The following is an 18,144-nucleotide window of genomic DNA, read 5'->3' on the forward strand; positions in this document are numbered from 1 at the left end:
CATTATCCGTTTACCATTAAAGCCTTCGTTCAATAGAGAAAAGAACAATTCTTTTAATGGTGAAAATAAATAGTTGTCATGTTTAGACAGATGAAATTGTCTGAAAAACATTTGAGGTATGATATTGTGCACATGTAACACATTTCATGCTTAATGAAATAAATCTTAATAAATTAATGATTTATTAAAAAATTAATAAATCATCAAAACTTTTCTTTCAGGCTTCAGGTGAAGATTTGAGGTGCTTTGAGGTGATTTTGAATATAATTTGTAGGAAATGTTGTCATTTAGTTGGTACTGCATTAGTGTGGGAAGCATGCTGAGAAAAGCGTTTTAAAATTTGCGAAGAAGGAGAATGTTTTTCTGATTTAGAGTCCGGAATTTTTTTCTGGTCATCATTGCCAGAGAGGCAAAAAGAAATATGATTTGTTTAAGAAATTCCTTCTTAAACATTTAAGTAAAGAATAAAACAGTGTGGGGCAGTGTGGGGCAAATAATCAACGACAGGGTCCTACTGTCCCACGGTGTTTTATTCCTCTTATACCACAGTGATTTGTCAGTGATTACACTTTTTTTATTAATTAAAGAATGGCATGGTACGCATTTTTATCAGTTTATAGTTACATGTTATAGTTAATGCTGTGGAATGGAATGTCCGTGAGACAAGACAGTTCCTTACATTATACGTTACATTATAACAGTTATAAACAGTTGTTCCCTCATCATTCTCTCTTTTTTTCTCTCTCTTGATGTAAATAAGAACATAAACATGACATAAATAAACACAATGTCATGTTACTGAGACACCAGAAAGTGGTTTCAGCAGCAAGCAAAAAATAGAGTGAGCAAGCAAGACATAATAAAAAAAAACAAAACATTTTCAGTAAGTAATCATAAATATAGTAGTATAGAATATAAGGTGAATATAACTGTATATGCCCAAGTCCTCAGAGTAAATGTGGAAGTGACAGAGCGGTGGTATGAACCTCAGAGAAGAATGAATTCTAAGATGGCTAGCTACAGCATTATTATTACTTACGCTAGAACATGACACTAGAATACTAAAAAAAATGACAATACAGTTTGTTTCATGCATTTAGCATAGGCTGGTATTGTCTGAATTGTTTAAGATCCCGTTCCCTGGACACACTGCAGTGTTTATCAGTGCTGTAAAGCTTTTAGTCAGTGTTCTTGAGTTAGATTTTCAGAATGATTTCTAGCTGATCAGGCTCCGTTTTACCGAGGGTAGGTAGAACTAGCATTGACCTTATTCTGGAAACTCATTCATTGTTGCTCTGTGTGTGTGTGTGTGTGTGTGTGTGCTGAGTTTGGGCAGCGAGTGTGTATCAGAGAGCAGCCGTGGTTTGTCATGACCCTTCACAGGTCAGGGGGGGTCACAGTGACAAATTCCTGTTCCAAGGCCACTTGCATAACATAAAACTCAAATCAATAAGAGGTCAGTTTTAATATAGCGTGGGTGTCTGTGCCTGGGCACCAGACTTTTTGTGCTAAAATAATATGTATCAGATATGTATTTGCCTTTATACAAAATGATTCATGTTATTTGATATATCGGAAATGGTGTCTGGTACTGTGTTGTGGAAACACCTGTTAAAGTAAAAGCACAAACACTGACTCAAGGAAGGAAAAATCCACCCTGAATGTTGCTCATATTAATCTTTATAAGTGCCATGTGACCTTGAGTGTTGTCCATGGTTTGGGCTATTTTTTAATGAAATTCTGAGTTGCCTCTTTTTTTTAAAAATATTTCTATCATTGACATGTTAGAAAAGTGAGAAAAGAAGCTCTTGCTCTTTTTTTTGGCACTAGCAGTGACCTTTATCACTTATGTTTGAGATCGTTGAACTTTTTTCTCCTATTAGATGCTGTTGTAACTGTGCTGGCATTAACGTTATGTGCTGGTGAGAGGTCAGTGTGACAGACAACTGCAAACTTTTTACAGGAATAACAAAACTACAGCACTCCTTTAAACGCCCTGTTCATTTAATAGACAGCTTATATTGTCTAAAGTCTAGACATAACTTTGCAATGAGCTGTAGTCCATAGCAAAGTCTTAGACTTGTTCAGATGCCGCTGCATTGAGGAGCAGTGGACTGCTGTATACAGGCATTATTGGGCACAATAACAGAGCAGGACCCCAATAGCTTATTCAGGGGACAGGTGCAGTGAAAAAAGCCTAGGAAATTGAAAAGAGTGCAAAGCCAGAGAGAGAATGCTAGAAGCGAGTGTGTGGTGGTGTGTGTCGCCATGGTTAATGGAGCAGAAAGTAGAATTTGTTTGAGAGGCTCAGGTTACTTGCTGTCTGCTGTTCCCATGTGTCACCTTGTCTTCATCTTCTCTGCCTGTGTGTGAGGTTCAGTAAACTAACAGTTTAGAAATGCAGTCCAGTCACTATAGCTGCCTTGGAGTAAGGGAGCCTGCCATGAAGTGTGTAAATTACGACTGTATGATTCAAAATAGTGAGAATATCTCCACCTTTGCGCTGAGTTCACATGTTTAATGTATTCAATGTGAAACAGATCTGATCTGAGAGTGTGGACTCGGAAATGCGAACTTTTCAAATCAGACCTGAGCCACTTTCGTATGTGGTAGTAGATTGGATACTTATGCAATATAGCGCCAAGATGAGAACATTCAGATCGGAACTTAATCACAGTCGTCGTCATCATCCAGTGTCGAAATCAGTGTCGATGGAAAATCAACAATGGAGGACAGCAACAGCAGTGACTATATTCACTCTTCCCATTCAGTGGAAAGATGGGGAAAGATTGGTCATTTACATGATATGTAAGGAAATGAATCAGTTGCTACTGAACTGAATAGAATTTGAAACACTTGCCCAAGAAATGGCAAAGCATGGCCAAAAAACCAATGTGGCTGCAGTGCCAAAGAAACAGTCTCCAGTATAAATACTCCAACATTTCTGGCTTTTCTCCTGTACCCACACATCACTCGGCACAGCAGTGCCAGCAATAGGAAAAACCAAAACAGCAAAGCGAACCATCTGAGTTTTTTTTTTTTGTTTTCTTGTCTTAATCAGATGCAGCTGAAGAGCTGTTTGCTGAACTCCAGAGCAAATTGTTGATGCAAGCTTGGGCTACTAGTGCATTCATTTGTTGCTCCTCCTATGATGGATGGTCTCACAAATATGGTCTTTTGTTGACGCATGTGAACCATGCAAAATGCAAAGATGTTGCCAAATATTGACCGTCAACTGGAATGTTGCAGCGAAGCTTGTAATGAGAATGTACCTTGTAAACATCTGGTCTTTCTGAAATTGAAGCTGCTCTTGATGCACCCTGGTCACGTCCATGTCACTCTGCTATACCAGATGCAGTGCAAGTGCAGTATGGAGATGAAATGTAGGCTATAATGTAAATGCATTTCACATAATTAAAATGATTTTTAGATACATAAAAATAACAAAAAGTAATTAAATCTTTAATCTTGTTGTGAGAATTTAAACTAGAATGTGTTACACTCAATGGCTGTACATATGAGCGGACAACATGGTGCCATTTAATCACATTGTGTGTTTTGAAGCCTTTTTTGGTCGAAATGAGAGTCACCATATTAGAACCAGAGCATGCGCAATAGACAGCCAATCAGACAGTGGGTCCACCTCGTGCCCACCCATATTAGTGATGGACACTCGTACGTGTGTGTGCACGCTGTGAGATATTACCTGAAGTGCAAGTTATTAATTATATGTAAAATGTAAAATTTGTTGTATCATTTATGCAAGTATATTGATTTTACCATTGTCAGGAAAAGATTTTAAAGCTTTGAGTCATCACTGACTGAGCTACCATTTGCTTTGTACCAACTGAAAGTATACTGGTCTACGATTATACTCAATACATCCTATTTTTTGAGGAAAAACATGGCTGCTCTCTATGATGTTCATCTAGCTCTGACACCTACAGTAAGTTACTTATTTGAATGGAGAAGTGCACTCTAATGCTTCACTTATTCTGTCAGTGGAGTGCGTTTAAGGAGCGGCTGGCTAAACTTATAACGTATCACACTACTTCAAGTGTTCGCTAAGGTCATATAGTTAATAAATTGTTATGAATGTCATAGCTAGTGTTTTCTGCCTTGGTTTATACCATCACTTTGTTCAGTCATGTTGGGTTGCTGGTTATAATATCAGTACAGCAAGCTAGCTTAGACATCAAAATGAGCAACATACCGGAAAAATTGCAAAGAACTCCCTGCTGAGGGTCTGTTAGAACAGCAGAACAGGATTTCGCTTTGCTCCAGAACTGTCAAGAGGTTTGGGTGCATGTTGGAAAGTGTGTGTGCGTTCATGAGACACGACTGGCATGTCTAAACCTGTCAATCACTTCATCAACCACACATTCATCAAAGACACGTTTATTGTAAGGATTTATCATAAAACACATTTATCGTAAGCAAAAATATTGGGGGATATATCAATGTCAACTTGTAAAAACTTCAAAACACTAGTCCTAAAAATAATTTGTGGACATGTAACTTGAAATGTAAGTGTGGGTCTTTTCCCATTCACTAACGTGGGAATGGGCGGGGTTTACAAATTGTACTGAAGCCAGCTACTAGAGAGCCTCGGAGACATTTTGGCTTTGCGTTTGAATCCCTGTTAAGACTTTCACCCTTATACAGTATACAGTCATTGGTTACACTGCTGTGTTACGGGGAAAGTATTTAGATAACACCTATACATTCATTTGTACTGAGTAGCCTGTGCTTAAGACACGTTCTGTTATGACATGATCTATTGCTTGTCATCTCTCAAGGGTGTGCGAATAATAGCGTGTGTGTGTGTGAGCCTCATCTACTCGGCATTGTGTACCAGCTCTAGGAGCACTATAAGTTCCCTTGCACTCTTGTATTCACTGCTAGTGTCCAGTTGTGTAAGAAGAAATGCAGAATGTGTTAGTGTAGAATGGGTATGGTGACATTTCAAGAAATTGCAATCCCAAAAGTCAGAGCACCGGGAGTGCTCTTTGGGTAAATAGACTGAGTCACATAATTCCTGCAGTGCTTTTCCTAAAGTACTTCAGAATGAATAGAGCTCATTGATCTGATAGATTTTAGTTCCTTTATCATCCAGTTAAGTTGAAGCACTGCTGCTTTTTTTTAAATTTTCTGTTTCTAGTTGGGAATAAATTGAAGTCTGTTTTATGCGTCCATATATACAGGCTTTTGTTGTGTCAGAAAGGCACTTCAGATGGGGCGGAGCGCAGAAATTTATAAAAGCTCTCCGAAACCGAGGCTTCTGAGCTACCCCCCACTTCACTCATCAGTGAAGGGCCTGTAGAGACGTGTGAGCGAATGGCAGCGAGGAACCCAGTGGCAGCTCCAGCGGTTTCTGACACTCTCTTCTCATCAAACTTGTTTATCCCAGTGCACAGTGTTTGGTGTATAGGAAGTAGTCGAGCCAAACAGTATGCTGTTTCATTTGCTTATCAGGCCTCATCACACCACCCTTGGTGTCACTCAGACTGGGCTACAACAGCAGAAGACCACATTTGGTTCCAGTCCTGTAAGCCACGAGCAGGAATATAAGACTACACTGGGCACAGACTTGCAGAAACTAGACTGCTGATTAGAAAAAGATTAGAAAAAGACCAGGCAATTTTTTTTTTTTTTAATTTCAGTGAGGGTGAGTGTGCAGGTTTTTCTCCACAGCAGCTCAGTATACTAAGAGTGTTGTTAACACATCAAATTTCCTCCTCGTCCATCATGTTGAAACTGTGATTAATTTAACCTTGTCAAGGGAAAGTTAGAATTGCATTATTTCCGAGCTCAGAATTTTAAAAATGATGGAGGCATCGTGAACAATTTTGTGCAGGTCATGAGAATTCTACTTTATGGCTCTGTATCAAATTAGTAACATAACAATAACATTTTAATATGCATCAGTGGCCCCCATGCCTAATTCTCTGCATTAAGAAGAGGTAGTAAATAAGTTGCAAATTGGAGCTGCTTCAAAATGTCTTTATGCTGTGAAGATGTAATACATAAAATTGTGACTGTAAGACAATACGTGCCACTTTCATAAACTGTACCTTTATATTATTCAAGATCGCTTTATCACACAAACACAACAAATCATCCAGTCTTTTAGCAATGATTTGTGCTGCGTTTTGTGTACTTTAATATTCTGTCTTGTAATACTCTTCTGCTGCACAGGGCGGTAAGCTGTCTAATGCCGCAGTGCTAACATTCTAATACTTTGTATGCAGTTAGTGAACAGATGATGCATGTGTATTTGCTTGACTGCACATCTGTGTCTGTGTCTGTGTGTGTGTGTGTTGAGATCATGGCCTCTTCACAACTAGTTTACTGCTGAATGTATGTGTGCATTTATTTATACGCTTGTTGGTCATATACAAAAAAACAAGCTTCTGATAATGTTTGAATAAATTGGCAGAGTTCATGCACCAAAGCAGTCAATTTTCCTTAAAATGGTGATTCTGTACCAAAGAAGAAATATTGTAGTACTTATTGACGGATTGCCTTGGAACAGTGCGTTTTAACATCTGTGCATCAGGGACTTTCCTTTTTCATTCAATTCTCACTTCTTTATTCTCAACTGAAATTTTGCTCAATACAAAGACAATGCAGTTTCTTAGATTAAATTAACTTTATTAATGTCGTTTTCTATAAAACAGTAAGCAGCTCTGTCAAAAGCTCTGCAGGCCTGCGTTAGTGCACCAGAGGAGTTAAGCCTCATCACAGCTTACCCACGGAGCAAAGCCGCACGCCCACCAGCAGAACAAGGCCTTTCACAGTCAAGTTGTTGCCTGATAAAGAGAGCCAGTGTTGACGCTGCTGCATCTGAACGCCTCCTGTGGGACTGGCGAGATCTTAAACTGGCACTGACAATATTACTGTCAACAACCCACCCTGAGCACTTATCAGTGGAATCTGGGGTGGGGTTTAAACCCGGGTCACACTTCATAGGCTGAAGAAAAGACACTTTGTCTTGTAGTGAGATGAGAATGGCTGCAGGACGCTGTATGGTGCTTTGCTGTGACATAGATGTAGCTGTAGCTTAGTTAATCTGTTTATCCTTAAGATTGTTAAAGCTGTAGTGTCAAATGAGCAAAATCTTCTTTTTGATGTGCTTGGTCTGTAAAGGTCACTGTATTTTAAGGATTATAATTTAGAGAGCGAACACTTCAGATTATTTTGTATTTCTCTCACATTGCATGCTAATTCATTCCTGTAGTCAATGTGCAAACATCTTGCATAAATTAGCATCTACAATACCAGAGCGAGTCTGCTTTCTGTTTTAGGAGATGCGACAATGACAGCCTGCAGACTTTTTCACTTCTGCTTAGCATACACACATGCAGGGCATCTAAATATAGAAGATTATTAAATGTTGGGTATTTTAATGAAAGCTATTATTACTCTGGCATATCTTTTAATAAATGATCATGTTCACATAGTCTACCCCAAACCATCAGCAATGAGGTGCATCGAAAGCGGTACTAATCATCCAGCTTTTAAGGTGGCTAACTTAAGACAATTGATTACTGCACTTCTGCATTTCCTTCCTGTAGCAATGCCATTGCTAATTCAGGATATCCCCACTGTTCTCTTACAGATACTGCTTTGTGGTTGCTCTGGGCTACCTCACCCTCTGCCAGATCACCCGGGTCTATGTTTTCGACTATGGCATGTACTCAGCAGACTTCACGGGGTAAGTTCTTCCAGCACACCACTGCGACTGGGATTGCAAGATATCCTTCTGTGGCACAAGTGGCATTTTTGTATTGTCCAGACATCTTCCAGAGGTAGAACACTTTGATGAGCAGAAATGCGATAAAAATCCATACTCACTGTGTAAATACATTTAAAAAACCCTAAACAAAATATTTAGTGGGCACAGCAGGCATTGTAATGCCTCATAGCTTCAGGGTTCATGGTTTGATCCTGAGTTCAGTTTACTGTGAGGTTTGCATGTTCTCACTGTGTCTGTGAGGGCTTCCTCTGGGTCCTTGAGCACCTCCCAAAATCATGCTGATAGGATTGACTACTTCAAATTAGCCTTAGGGGTGAATGATGCTGCATTCGACTTACCTCGGATGTAAGAACTCAGAGCTCATAATTATGTCATTTTTGACCTCTGTGCATTCGAGATACAAAGTAAATAAACTATACATAATATTCAGCTGGCCTCCAGTTTTGTATGTAACTGTGGTTCTTTGAACACATGGGTGAGTACATATCACCCAGATACCTTCTTAAATGCATGCGCATGCATGCTGAGACTTTCCAAATAACTTCCAAGTTACAAAGTCGGACTGTGTGCAGACTGCATTCATTTAAGTAAATAAGTAAGTAAGTGATAGGCAGACATTTCTCCTCATATGTTAGCAGAGTCCAGCTAACTCTGCAAGCTCAGAGGTGAAAGATGTGATATGGTGAGGGAGGACCACTCAAGGCAAGTATTCATAGGCTCGCAGGTCACTAGATGGTTGGTGATGTGAGTGAGTGAGACTCCTACCAGCGAGAGACTGAGAGGCGAGTGCCATACTGAACAACAAGAACCATTCCTAGCTAGCTCACGGCCAGTGTGGTGAAAGATAGTTAACAAGGCTAGCCAGGTAATGAGGGAACCAAGCCCAATCTAGCAGTCATTGAGTTCCAGTGGCCTTTGTAATGTATGAAAATTACACTCACTGCAGCTGAAGAGAAGCTAGGAGTCTGGGACCAGTGTTGGAGGATGGGGTACCTGTAGCTCCATACATGAGGTCTGGCATTTATGCGAGGAGAGAAGAAAGGGAAGCACTGTTTGCCAGTGGCTCTAACAATCTGTTGGAGGCTCTATGCCTGCATGGCCACAAGCACTAGTAGGAATCCAGGTGATGTTCTGGAGGGCTGATTTGCAACAAATATTATTGATCACATTGAATTTGTAGTATCAGTGTCTGTTTAGTATGTGATTTGATGTGTGTTTGTGAAGGGTATAAATCCTTTTAAATCTTGTATTTAGTAAAATCTGTAAAATATAAAATCTGCATTTCTTTTGTTGCACATTTATGTAAATATATCTGACCATAACAGAACAGAACTTGGACAGGTGTGGTTTTTCCTGACTACAGACTTGAGAGACTCCAGATGCCTTTTCACAGCTTTCTCTCTCTCTCTCTCTCTCTCTCTCTCTCTCTCTCTCTCTCTCTCTCTCTCTCTCTCACACACACACGCACGCACGCACGCACACACACACACACACACACACACACATACTACCATGTACTATCTGAGACCTTAATATATCCGGGCTTCAAAGTAAAGTTGACAGTCCGTAACTTAGTATCCGTTGTTTGCTTTCACATCCAACCCAAGCTGAATCCCCCATCAACACTGATCAAAATAACTTCTGCCATGGCTCCAGAATTAAACAATGAGCTGAAGATTGTCATTCAAGACTAAGATGCCGAGCCAACTTCATTTAGTAGGACGTAGCTGTTAGCTAAACACTTATTTGGATGTAGTTTTAACAATGTTGATGATTACTGCAACATCACACTCATTGTACTCGTCTAGGCGTTCAAAGGCAGTGTGAGACTGAGAGAGGCCAAAAATACGGCAATTTTCACACCTGCATTTGTGAAATAAGCGAACTACAGATCAACTGTTTATGATTACAGAATAGCTTGCCTACAGGTTTATCGGAAGCATAGTGTTCATATTGATGGTTAGTAATTACCATGGCCAAGGCATAAAGAGAATCAGCTGGATAGCACTGCTTTTTTGGTGATGCATGTTTTAGGGTTAAAACCATTACTTTTATAATTTTTTTGATCCTTTGAAACAAACTGACCAAACTGATTTTGTCTGGAAGCTAAAGCAAATTTAAAGATTTCTTTCCTTTAGCAATGTGTCTTTGTTCCTTGCCCAAGATAGCCATCACATACTTAAAAAAAAGAAAAAAAGAAAAAAAGGATGATGCCAAGATGTGAGCAGTATGCTGTTCATGTGCCATGAGCTGAAGTTTTAATTACAGGAATAAATGATTCTTTGCTATAACTATAGTATAGGCCATTTCAGTTCAGAGCTGTTTTAATCTAGCGAATATCTTAGACTTGAATATGTCAGTCTTTAATCTATGTAATAACCTTGACTAAAGCACAGTTTTGTCCTCTTTACTGTCTACCCCTCTGCCTGAATTCTGTTAAGGCTTTCTGTACATGTGCAGCCTTCAGCCATTGCCATCTGGCATTACCCAAAGGGCAGAAGCATGGCAGTAGCTTTTAAAGAGGCAAAATGTTTGTGAGAACCAACTGAATTTCATGCATGGCCAGTTGGAGGAATATAACAGGTGCATGGTTGCGGCTGATGTAGTGGGATGAATAATGGATGATGGCTATGATATTGCGGAGAACTTTTCAATCACAAAGCACTGCAGAAAGCATTAACTTAAAATAGGCACATGTAAATCAAGGACATCAGGCACATGTAAATAAGTAATACTCAGAGTGGACAGCAGATTTGTTAAAGATCTGCTTGACCTTTACATAGTTGAACTTAACGTAGAATGCTGGGCTGTATATGTTTAGGTCAACCAGAAGCTGAGAATGACTTTAACTACTTCTGTTTCTGTTCTTTCATTGATGATATAAATTATAAAGTGTTTATTGTTAAGCTGTCTTCCTGTGACATTGATAGAATTGCTTAAGGTTGGACATGGGTGCAGATCGATCTGAATGTTCTCTGTGAAACTCTAGGACGTCTCTTGCTGGGACCTATGAGTGTTCCTCAGGTCCATAGCCCTCCCAGTCCACCAGGTAGTACGTGATATTTCCCTGCCGCTCGGAATTGAGGAGCGTTCTGACAGAGAACGCTGGTGTGGCTCTAACAGCCCACCGAGTGGCTGGTGTGAGGGTTTGGTCTGAGCTGATACTGTGCATCTTTTAACTTACTGTTCAATGTCTCTTCACGTAATGTCCCACCAGAATTTATTTCCACTAACTTTTGAGTAATCTGAGAGTTTCGAAAGGAGTCTCAAAACACACTGCCAACACAGCAAAGGACTTCATCAGGAGAAAAAAACTGGAAGATTGGAAGGTCTAGTGATTGACTGGCCAAGTCAATCACAAGACCTTAACCCATTTGAGCATGCATTTCTCCTCCTGAAGAGAAGACTGAAGGGAGAAACCCTCCAAATCAAATAAGAACTGAAAGAAGCTGCGGTACAAGCCTGGAAAAGCATCAAAAAAATAAGTCTACAACACTTTGGTGATGTCACTGGGTCACTGGCTTGATGCAGTTATTGAAAGCAAGGGATATGCAACCAAATTTCAAATGTTATTTACTTTATGACTATCTACTATCTGTTCCAATACTTTTGAGTACCTAAAGATTGGGTGGTCTGCCACCAAAAGCACCATGTTCTAAGTTGTTTAACAAATCTAGATGTAAATATGAGGAAATAGGGTGTCTTTTAACATCTGGCCAGAGACTACAGATCAAAATATTCTTTACTTAATGCTGTCCTATTTACAGTTCTGTTTATACTGCTAATGTCTTTGACAAGAACATAAATTGCAATGTTCCTAATCCTCTTGTAAGTGAAAGCAGATATAGTTCGACATTGTGTATTCATACTCTCCATTCTCTCTCTCTGTTTCTCTTTTCTCTCACTTAAGGCCCATGATGGTAATCACACAGAAGATCACCAGTCTGGCATTTGAGATCCATGATGGTGAGTGTCAATTTCAGTAGGTTCACCTTCTCCTTTTCTCTTTCAAAAACAATCTTGGCTAGAGATGTATATCTGCTTAGTCTGTTATCTGATGTAGAATGTAACTGAAACTTTACATTGTGACTAATTAGACAGCCTGTAACATACATCTGACAGCCTCAGACCCCAGTATGTGTTGTATCTATAGGAATAAAGTTCATTTTTATTCATACAAGAGATGACATTTAATTCCTACAGCTTCAAAAAGCAGCAGTGCTGTGTATTGGACAGTAGGTGCTTTCCCCAGTCCAGTCCTACCATACCCTTATATATACGTCGCTGTTTCAGCATTTCTGAAGACATCTGATTTTGCATACAGTCACAGCCCAGCTCAGCCATATGCCACTTACACACTTGTTCAGCATTAAGAGATGATGATGGAGAGATGTTTCATTTATGAGAAATAGAGTGTTATCTTTTCGAATCCCTTTTGAAGTTGGTCTCAGCTTTACTCATCATGCTGGCCTTCACATGACACACATTACGTGAGTTTAGTCAAGCATGGTCAGAAACCGCTGGTTTTACAGATATTAGTGTCCTTGAGCACTATTTGAACTGGATTCCAGACATAGATCTGTAATATTGTAATGTTGCTGGAGGACATCTTTAATGATTAGATTAGATTAGATTTGCATGGGATAAGTGATTTCTGTATAATTTACAGATATACAAGTGTTTTCATGATGTATGCATGACTGTCACATTAAAAAATTCCATGCATACTACACACCTCATTTTATTACAAACTGAGTGTATTGACATTAATTATAAGCATTTTGTTGTTAAAGCCTGTGTCTGCACATTTTGCACTTGATCATTAGTAGGTCACATGACCATAACATACGGTCCGCTCTGAAAGTATTGGAGCGGCAAGGCCAAATCTTCTTTTTTTGATCAAAAGATGAATATGAGACGATAGATCAGAATTTCTCCTTTAATTTCCTTTTATTTCATCTAGATGTGTTATTTGTTTAATATTTGTTTGGCAGACCACCTTTGGTGGCAGACCACCCAATTTTTTGGTGAGCAAAAATATAGGAACATATTGTCTTAAAGTAAATGACACTTAATATTTGGTTGCATATCCCTGGCTTGCAATAACTGCATGAAGCTGGTGACTCACTGAACTTATGACATTTTGGAATTGATCGAAACAGGGTCAAGGTTTTTCTTCAGTAGCTTCCTTCCTGATGAGGCATCCCCATTGACACTGCATGGAATTCTACTTGTTTTGAGTTGTATCTTTTTTGAAGCAAGTTGTTTTTTAAAAAAAAAAACAAACAGCAGCAGTTCTTGTTATTCAAAAGGCACAGGAGAAGGAACATTGGACTGTACACTCCCTTTGACAGCTTAAGAGTGACTGGGCTATTTGTTAGCTGCTTTCCAAGAATTGGCTGAGGGGTTTTGATGGATGTGTGAGTGACATGGTAACGGCGCTGCCTTGGCAGATTTACAGCTTACGCGCTTATGCACATCGTCATGATAGAATTAACGGCAGACTGGTGTGAATCACAGGGGAATCAGCTGGAGGGATTGGTGTGTGCCTGTGTCACTAGCCCCAGTTCAATGATTCTCATCATCTGTGAGCTATAGAGTAGTGTGTGTGTGTGTGTGTGTGTATATGTGTGTGCACTGCAGCGTTTCTTTAAAAATAAAAAAAAAAAACTAAAAGTGCAAAAAACTAAAAGAAGAAGTTTCCTTTTAAGGTTATGGTTACATTTAGGCATAGGCATATCATTAATTAGCTGCATTAATTATTGTCAATGTGTGTGTGTTTTTTCACAGGTCTAACAAAGAAGGAAGAGCATCTCAAGCCTACGCAAAAGTATCTCGCTGTCAGGTATGTGGGAAAGGTATGTTTATATCTGGGACAGGATTATGTACTTACACATTTATCTTATTCGAGCCTCTGTCTTTCCTGCCATTCCAACAACCATTAGCCATTTCCACTGACCTATTTCTCACACTGACTCGCTATCACATCATCCTGTTACTGTGAATTAGTCACGTTTAGCTGTTTTATTAGGATTCAGTAATAAGCAACATACCACATGCAGGATGCATTTGTATTAAAATGTGTCTCAGTCAGCTCTGTACTAATCCCCTCCTCCACAGAGCGAGCGCTGTCGCTCTTCCAGTCAGGAGTCACAGGCGTTATTGCCCAACTGCCTCCAGAATCTGAGTCAGATAGCGGTGGCCGAGGCTTCCTATTTCCACATTAGGGACTGGAGGGTTGTTGCCAAGCAACAGTGTGTTCCTGATGTGATCTGGAGCAAGGGAGAAAGGAACAGAGGCGGAAGTAGCAGAACGGATTTAACAGGAGCGTCACTTTGAACAGTCATGACAATACAGATCCTGTTTCCTATAGGAGAAACAGTCAAAGCAATCATAACATAATAAAGTCATCACAGCTAAGGTCCAAGACTTGGCCTAGTTAGACATGGCTGTGATACTATACAATGACGTATAAAATTTCAGTTTTTATATGGCACTTAAAATCCAAACAATTCCCAGGTTTCTTTATCATTATGAACTACGGTCTGCCTTCCAAGGCGGTATCATCTGATGCAACCTACTCTATACAAGCCACAAATAACACAATATTTATATATATATATTTAGCTACTGATGAGAAAATACCATTGAGCAACTCTGTAAATGGTCAATGGCCTGTGTTGGTGTACTTGATGATGCTCATCCTATGTTTGTCTGTGTGCTACAGGAAAATGCCAAGTCTTCTAGAGTATTTGAGTTATAATTGTAACTTCCTGGGCATCCTGGCTGGCCCCACATGCTCCTTCAATGACTACACAGCCTTTATCGAGGGGACGGGCTACCAGCACAAACACGTGGAGTCAAATGGCAAGGAGAATGGCAAATTCAAGCAGAGCGACCCCTCACCAAAGGTAGAGACCCTGTTAGCCCTCTGTCTCCCCCTGGTGGCCATGCCATAGGATCTGAACTTGAAGACGCGCTATTTCTTGATGTATTTATTTAAGCAGTGACAGAACACCAGGTTTAAATAAGTTGTGATATAGTGGACATATTTGTTTCTTCCCTCCAGGCAGGAAATTCCCCATGTAGCTGGCTCAGGGCAGGTTTTGCTAGTTTCCTCCGTGTGGTCCTGTGGGTATTGCTGGAGCAGAAGCACACGATTGTTCTCAGCAAATCCACAGAAAAGCACAACTGCAGTGTAGGAAAAGTGTATATCAGATCAGGACACACCAGTTCCCACGGGTTCCCTTATCACTAACAATAGCCTGTAGCCATCTGTGTTGCGTGCTAACGTGTTGTCTGAGTCTTCAGATCTCCAAGCGTTTGGCATTATCAGCTAAGCACATCTCCATGTAAAAACATCCAATAACATCTGAATCCCATTGCGACACCTACTGACAGCGCTTTAGTCCTCTGTCTGTGTTGTGAAAAGATGACGCTGCTGGATATATAGTGAGCGCAAAGCAGTTAATTCAGAAGAATTTGTCTACCCTGGGAACAGAGAGAATGTGTTCTGCTCCTGTTTGTGCAGCCAGGAACCCCTTTTAGTGTTAAAACTGTCTATTCATGTCCTTAAGGTTACAGCACAAGTTAATCCAAATAATCAGGTAGATAAATATACACCACCATATGTATTTTTGGAGACATGAGGGTTTTTTTTTTTTTTTTTTTTTTTTGTAAGGTAGACTTTCTGCCCACAGAATCTAAACAAAATGCAACATAGTATATAGTATATAAAGATTTTTTTCTAGTTTTATTAAAATAGCAGTTAGACTTAAGATATTTAATGATAACTATAACAAAGTTGCTCAGGATCTTCATAATTTACTTTTTAAAGAATTGTTTAATAGAATCACAGATCCACTGTGGGTTGTCACACACCTCAGTGGGGTGTCGGTGAACCACAATATCATTTTCTCCTTTCTCAAAAACACCATGTTGGTGTCCCAAAGTGTGTCCTAGCCAGCAGGGAATAAAACAGGACAGGGTGTTCTTTACAGAAACAAATAAATCAATGATAGTGTGGTGTGCTGCAGTGAAGTTTTTTATTTTTTTAATTTATTGCAGAATGACAGTCGTCCCTCACCAGTCTCTCTGAAGTTAACAAGCAAAAAAAAATTCAGTTTATGTTACCAAGAAACCTGAAAGCGCAAAGCTCGCTGTCCAGAACACTTTATCGTGGCAAGAAAACTTAAAACAATAAATTTACCTATGACTGTTACAAAGTGCTGACACTGGAGACTCTTTTTGTGAATGTTAAATAAACATCTCACAGAAATCTGCACTTTATCAACAATTATACGAGTTTGTTAATCCGTTTGTATGGAGCATCCACCGTATCCTGTGTAAGTTGTTACTATAGAAACAATAATGTGTTAGACCAAACTTTTGATTCGAGTTTGTGTACACTTCTGTGAGAGCTGTTTAACAATTCAACAGTGCTGTGGTATAATAAATTAAACTAGATTAAACATTTTGGTTTAAGTGATGAGTACCCTGGCTGACTGCAGCTGTATGTTGTTTCAGAGAGACGTGCTGGTGAAGCTGGGCACCTGCGCTCTTTGCTTGCTGGTCTATCTAACCTTCTATCGCATATGTCCTGTGGAGCGCGTCATTGACGACCCATTCATCACCTCCCAGCCTTTCTACCTGCGCATCCTCTACCTCTACCTGTCCATGCTCAGCCTGCGGCCCAAGTACTATTTCGTATGGACACTGGGTGAGTGAGGCAGCCATTGCTCCCTATATGAAAGTGGTGATTGTGTTTCATTCCGTATATTCCATGTTATGTTGATGTGCTGCTGCCCTCTTGTGTCCAAAACAGGAACTCTTTATAAAGGCTTTTTTAAAAAAGTAGATACATCACTTTATGTGTAGGCTGTATTACAGTCGAGTGTCCATATAATAAATAAAGAATAAAATATAATGGGGTGTGCTGTTATAGGAAAGTAATCAACACCAAGGTGGTGTGATGCAGTCTAATCAAAGCAAAGCACAACATCGCTGATGACTTTTCCAATAACAGCATGTCCTGAAGTGTTTTATTCCTTTCATAATTTGCCAGTGATTACAATTTTTAATTCATTAATGAATGACACATACTTTTTATACATTTATTGTTACATTTATTAATGTGGAACATCCAGGAAACAAGTTAGTTATTAATTACTTTATAAACAGTTGTCCGCTCACCAGCCTGGTTTTTTTCTCTCATTTGTCATGTTACCGAGAAACTGGAAAGCGTAAAGCCCTCTGTCCTGAAGACTCTCCCGTGGTGGAAAACCTACTGACTGTACAAGTCTCTGCCGTACAAGTCTCTCTGAGCTGTTACTATAGAAACAATAACCTATTAGACTGAGCGCATTACTATAAGCCTATCATCTGAATTACAGCTGGCTTTACTGTCAATATATATAAGTGTGTAAAATTAATCAGCTTCTGATTAATCAGATTTCAGAATTCAACAGCACTGTGGTATAAATATGTATAATAACGATATAAAATAAAAAAAATTATTTGTAAGTTATTTATTTTCTTTTGCTTTTTCAGCTGATGCGATAAACAATGCTGCTGGATTTGGCTTCAATGGTTACCACAAAGACGGCACTCCACGATGGGACCTGATATCAAACTTGAGAATACTGGACATAGAGGTAAGAGAAAGTCAAGCATCTGTCACTTAAAATGTCTTTCTTTTTTTCTCTAAGCAGGAATTGAGTGTCCTTGTTCTCTCTCTTTACCTGCAGTTTGCAACAAGTTTCAAGACATTCCTTGACAACTGGAACATTCAGACAGCACTTTGGCTTAAAAGGTAAATCTCTGTTGCTGTAAATACTCTGTTACTGCCTTAAGGTTGTGTTCCCTCTCACACTTTGTTGTGTATGTTGCCTGTAGGGTGTGTTATGAGCGCTGTCCGTACCACCCTACAGCAGCCACCTTCCTGCTCTCTGCCATGTGGCACGGAGTGTACCCAGGATACTACCTCACCTTCCTCACGGGCATCGCCATGACACTGGCAGCCCGGGCAGTAAGTATCGCTCATTACTTAGACAGAGACAAATAATATGTGGGGGAAAAAAAAAAGTGGGTTTATTTATTCTTATACCATTGAATTCCCAATTCTGACTGGTCAGAAGTAATTTTCTACAACAGCAGCTCTGACAGTAGTTCTGACTGCAAGGCAAATCACAGGTTTATATTAATGCGCTTGTTCTAATACGTTATCATTTCTATAGTAAGAACTTCCACAGGGACTTGTACAATGGACTCTCCACATAAATAGTTGATATGGTGAACGTTTCTGTATGGAAATGTTTAATTACCATCTTTGGAAGGAGTCTCCAGTGTCAGCACTTTGTAACTGTCATAGTTTATTCTTTTAAGTT

At 39.6% G+C, this 18,144-nt stretch overlaps 1 protein-coding gene across 3 annotated transcripts in view; it reads left to right on the forward strand.

Annotated features, from left to right (window-relative positions):
- mboat2a (membrane bound O-acyltransferase domain containing 2a) overlaps positions 1-18,144 on the forward strand; it is a 66,708-nt gene that overhangs the window by 41,392 nt on the left and 7,172 nt on the right. For all 3 annotated transcript variants that reach the window (XM_053237571.1, XM_026934170.3, XM_053237572.1), the window contains 8 exons: positions 7,622-7,717; positions 11,670-11,725; positions 13,550-13,604; positions 14,487-14,670; positions 16,286-16,478; positions 17,309-17,412; positions 17,506-17,570; positions 17,654-17,786. In XM_053237571.1, coding sequence (XP_053093546.1) covers positions 7,622-7,717; positions 11,670-11,725; positions 13,550-13,604; positions 14,487-14,670; positions 16,286-16,478; positions 17,309-17,412; positions 17,506-17,570; positions 17,654-17,786 — 886 coding nt within the window. The remainder of the gene's footprint in view (positions 1-7,621; positions 7,718-11,669; positions 11,726-13,549; positions 13,605-14,486; positions 14,671-16,285; positions 16,479-17,308; positions 17,413-17,505; positions 17,571-17,653; positions 17,787-18,144) is intronic.

This window comes from Pangasianodon hypophthalmus, chromosome 10 (genome assembly GCF_027358585.1).
Source record: "Pangasianodon hypophthalmus isolate fPanHyp1 chromosome 10, fPanHyp1.pri, whole genome shotgun sequence".
Taxonomy (NCBI): domain Eukaryota; kingdom Metazoa; phylum Chordata; class Actinopteri; order Siluriformes; family Pangasiidae; genus Pangasianodon; species Pangasianodon hypophthalmus.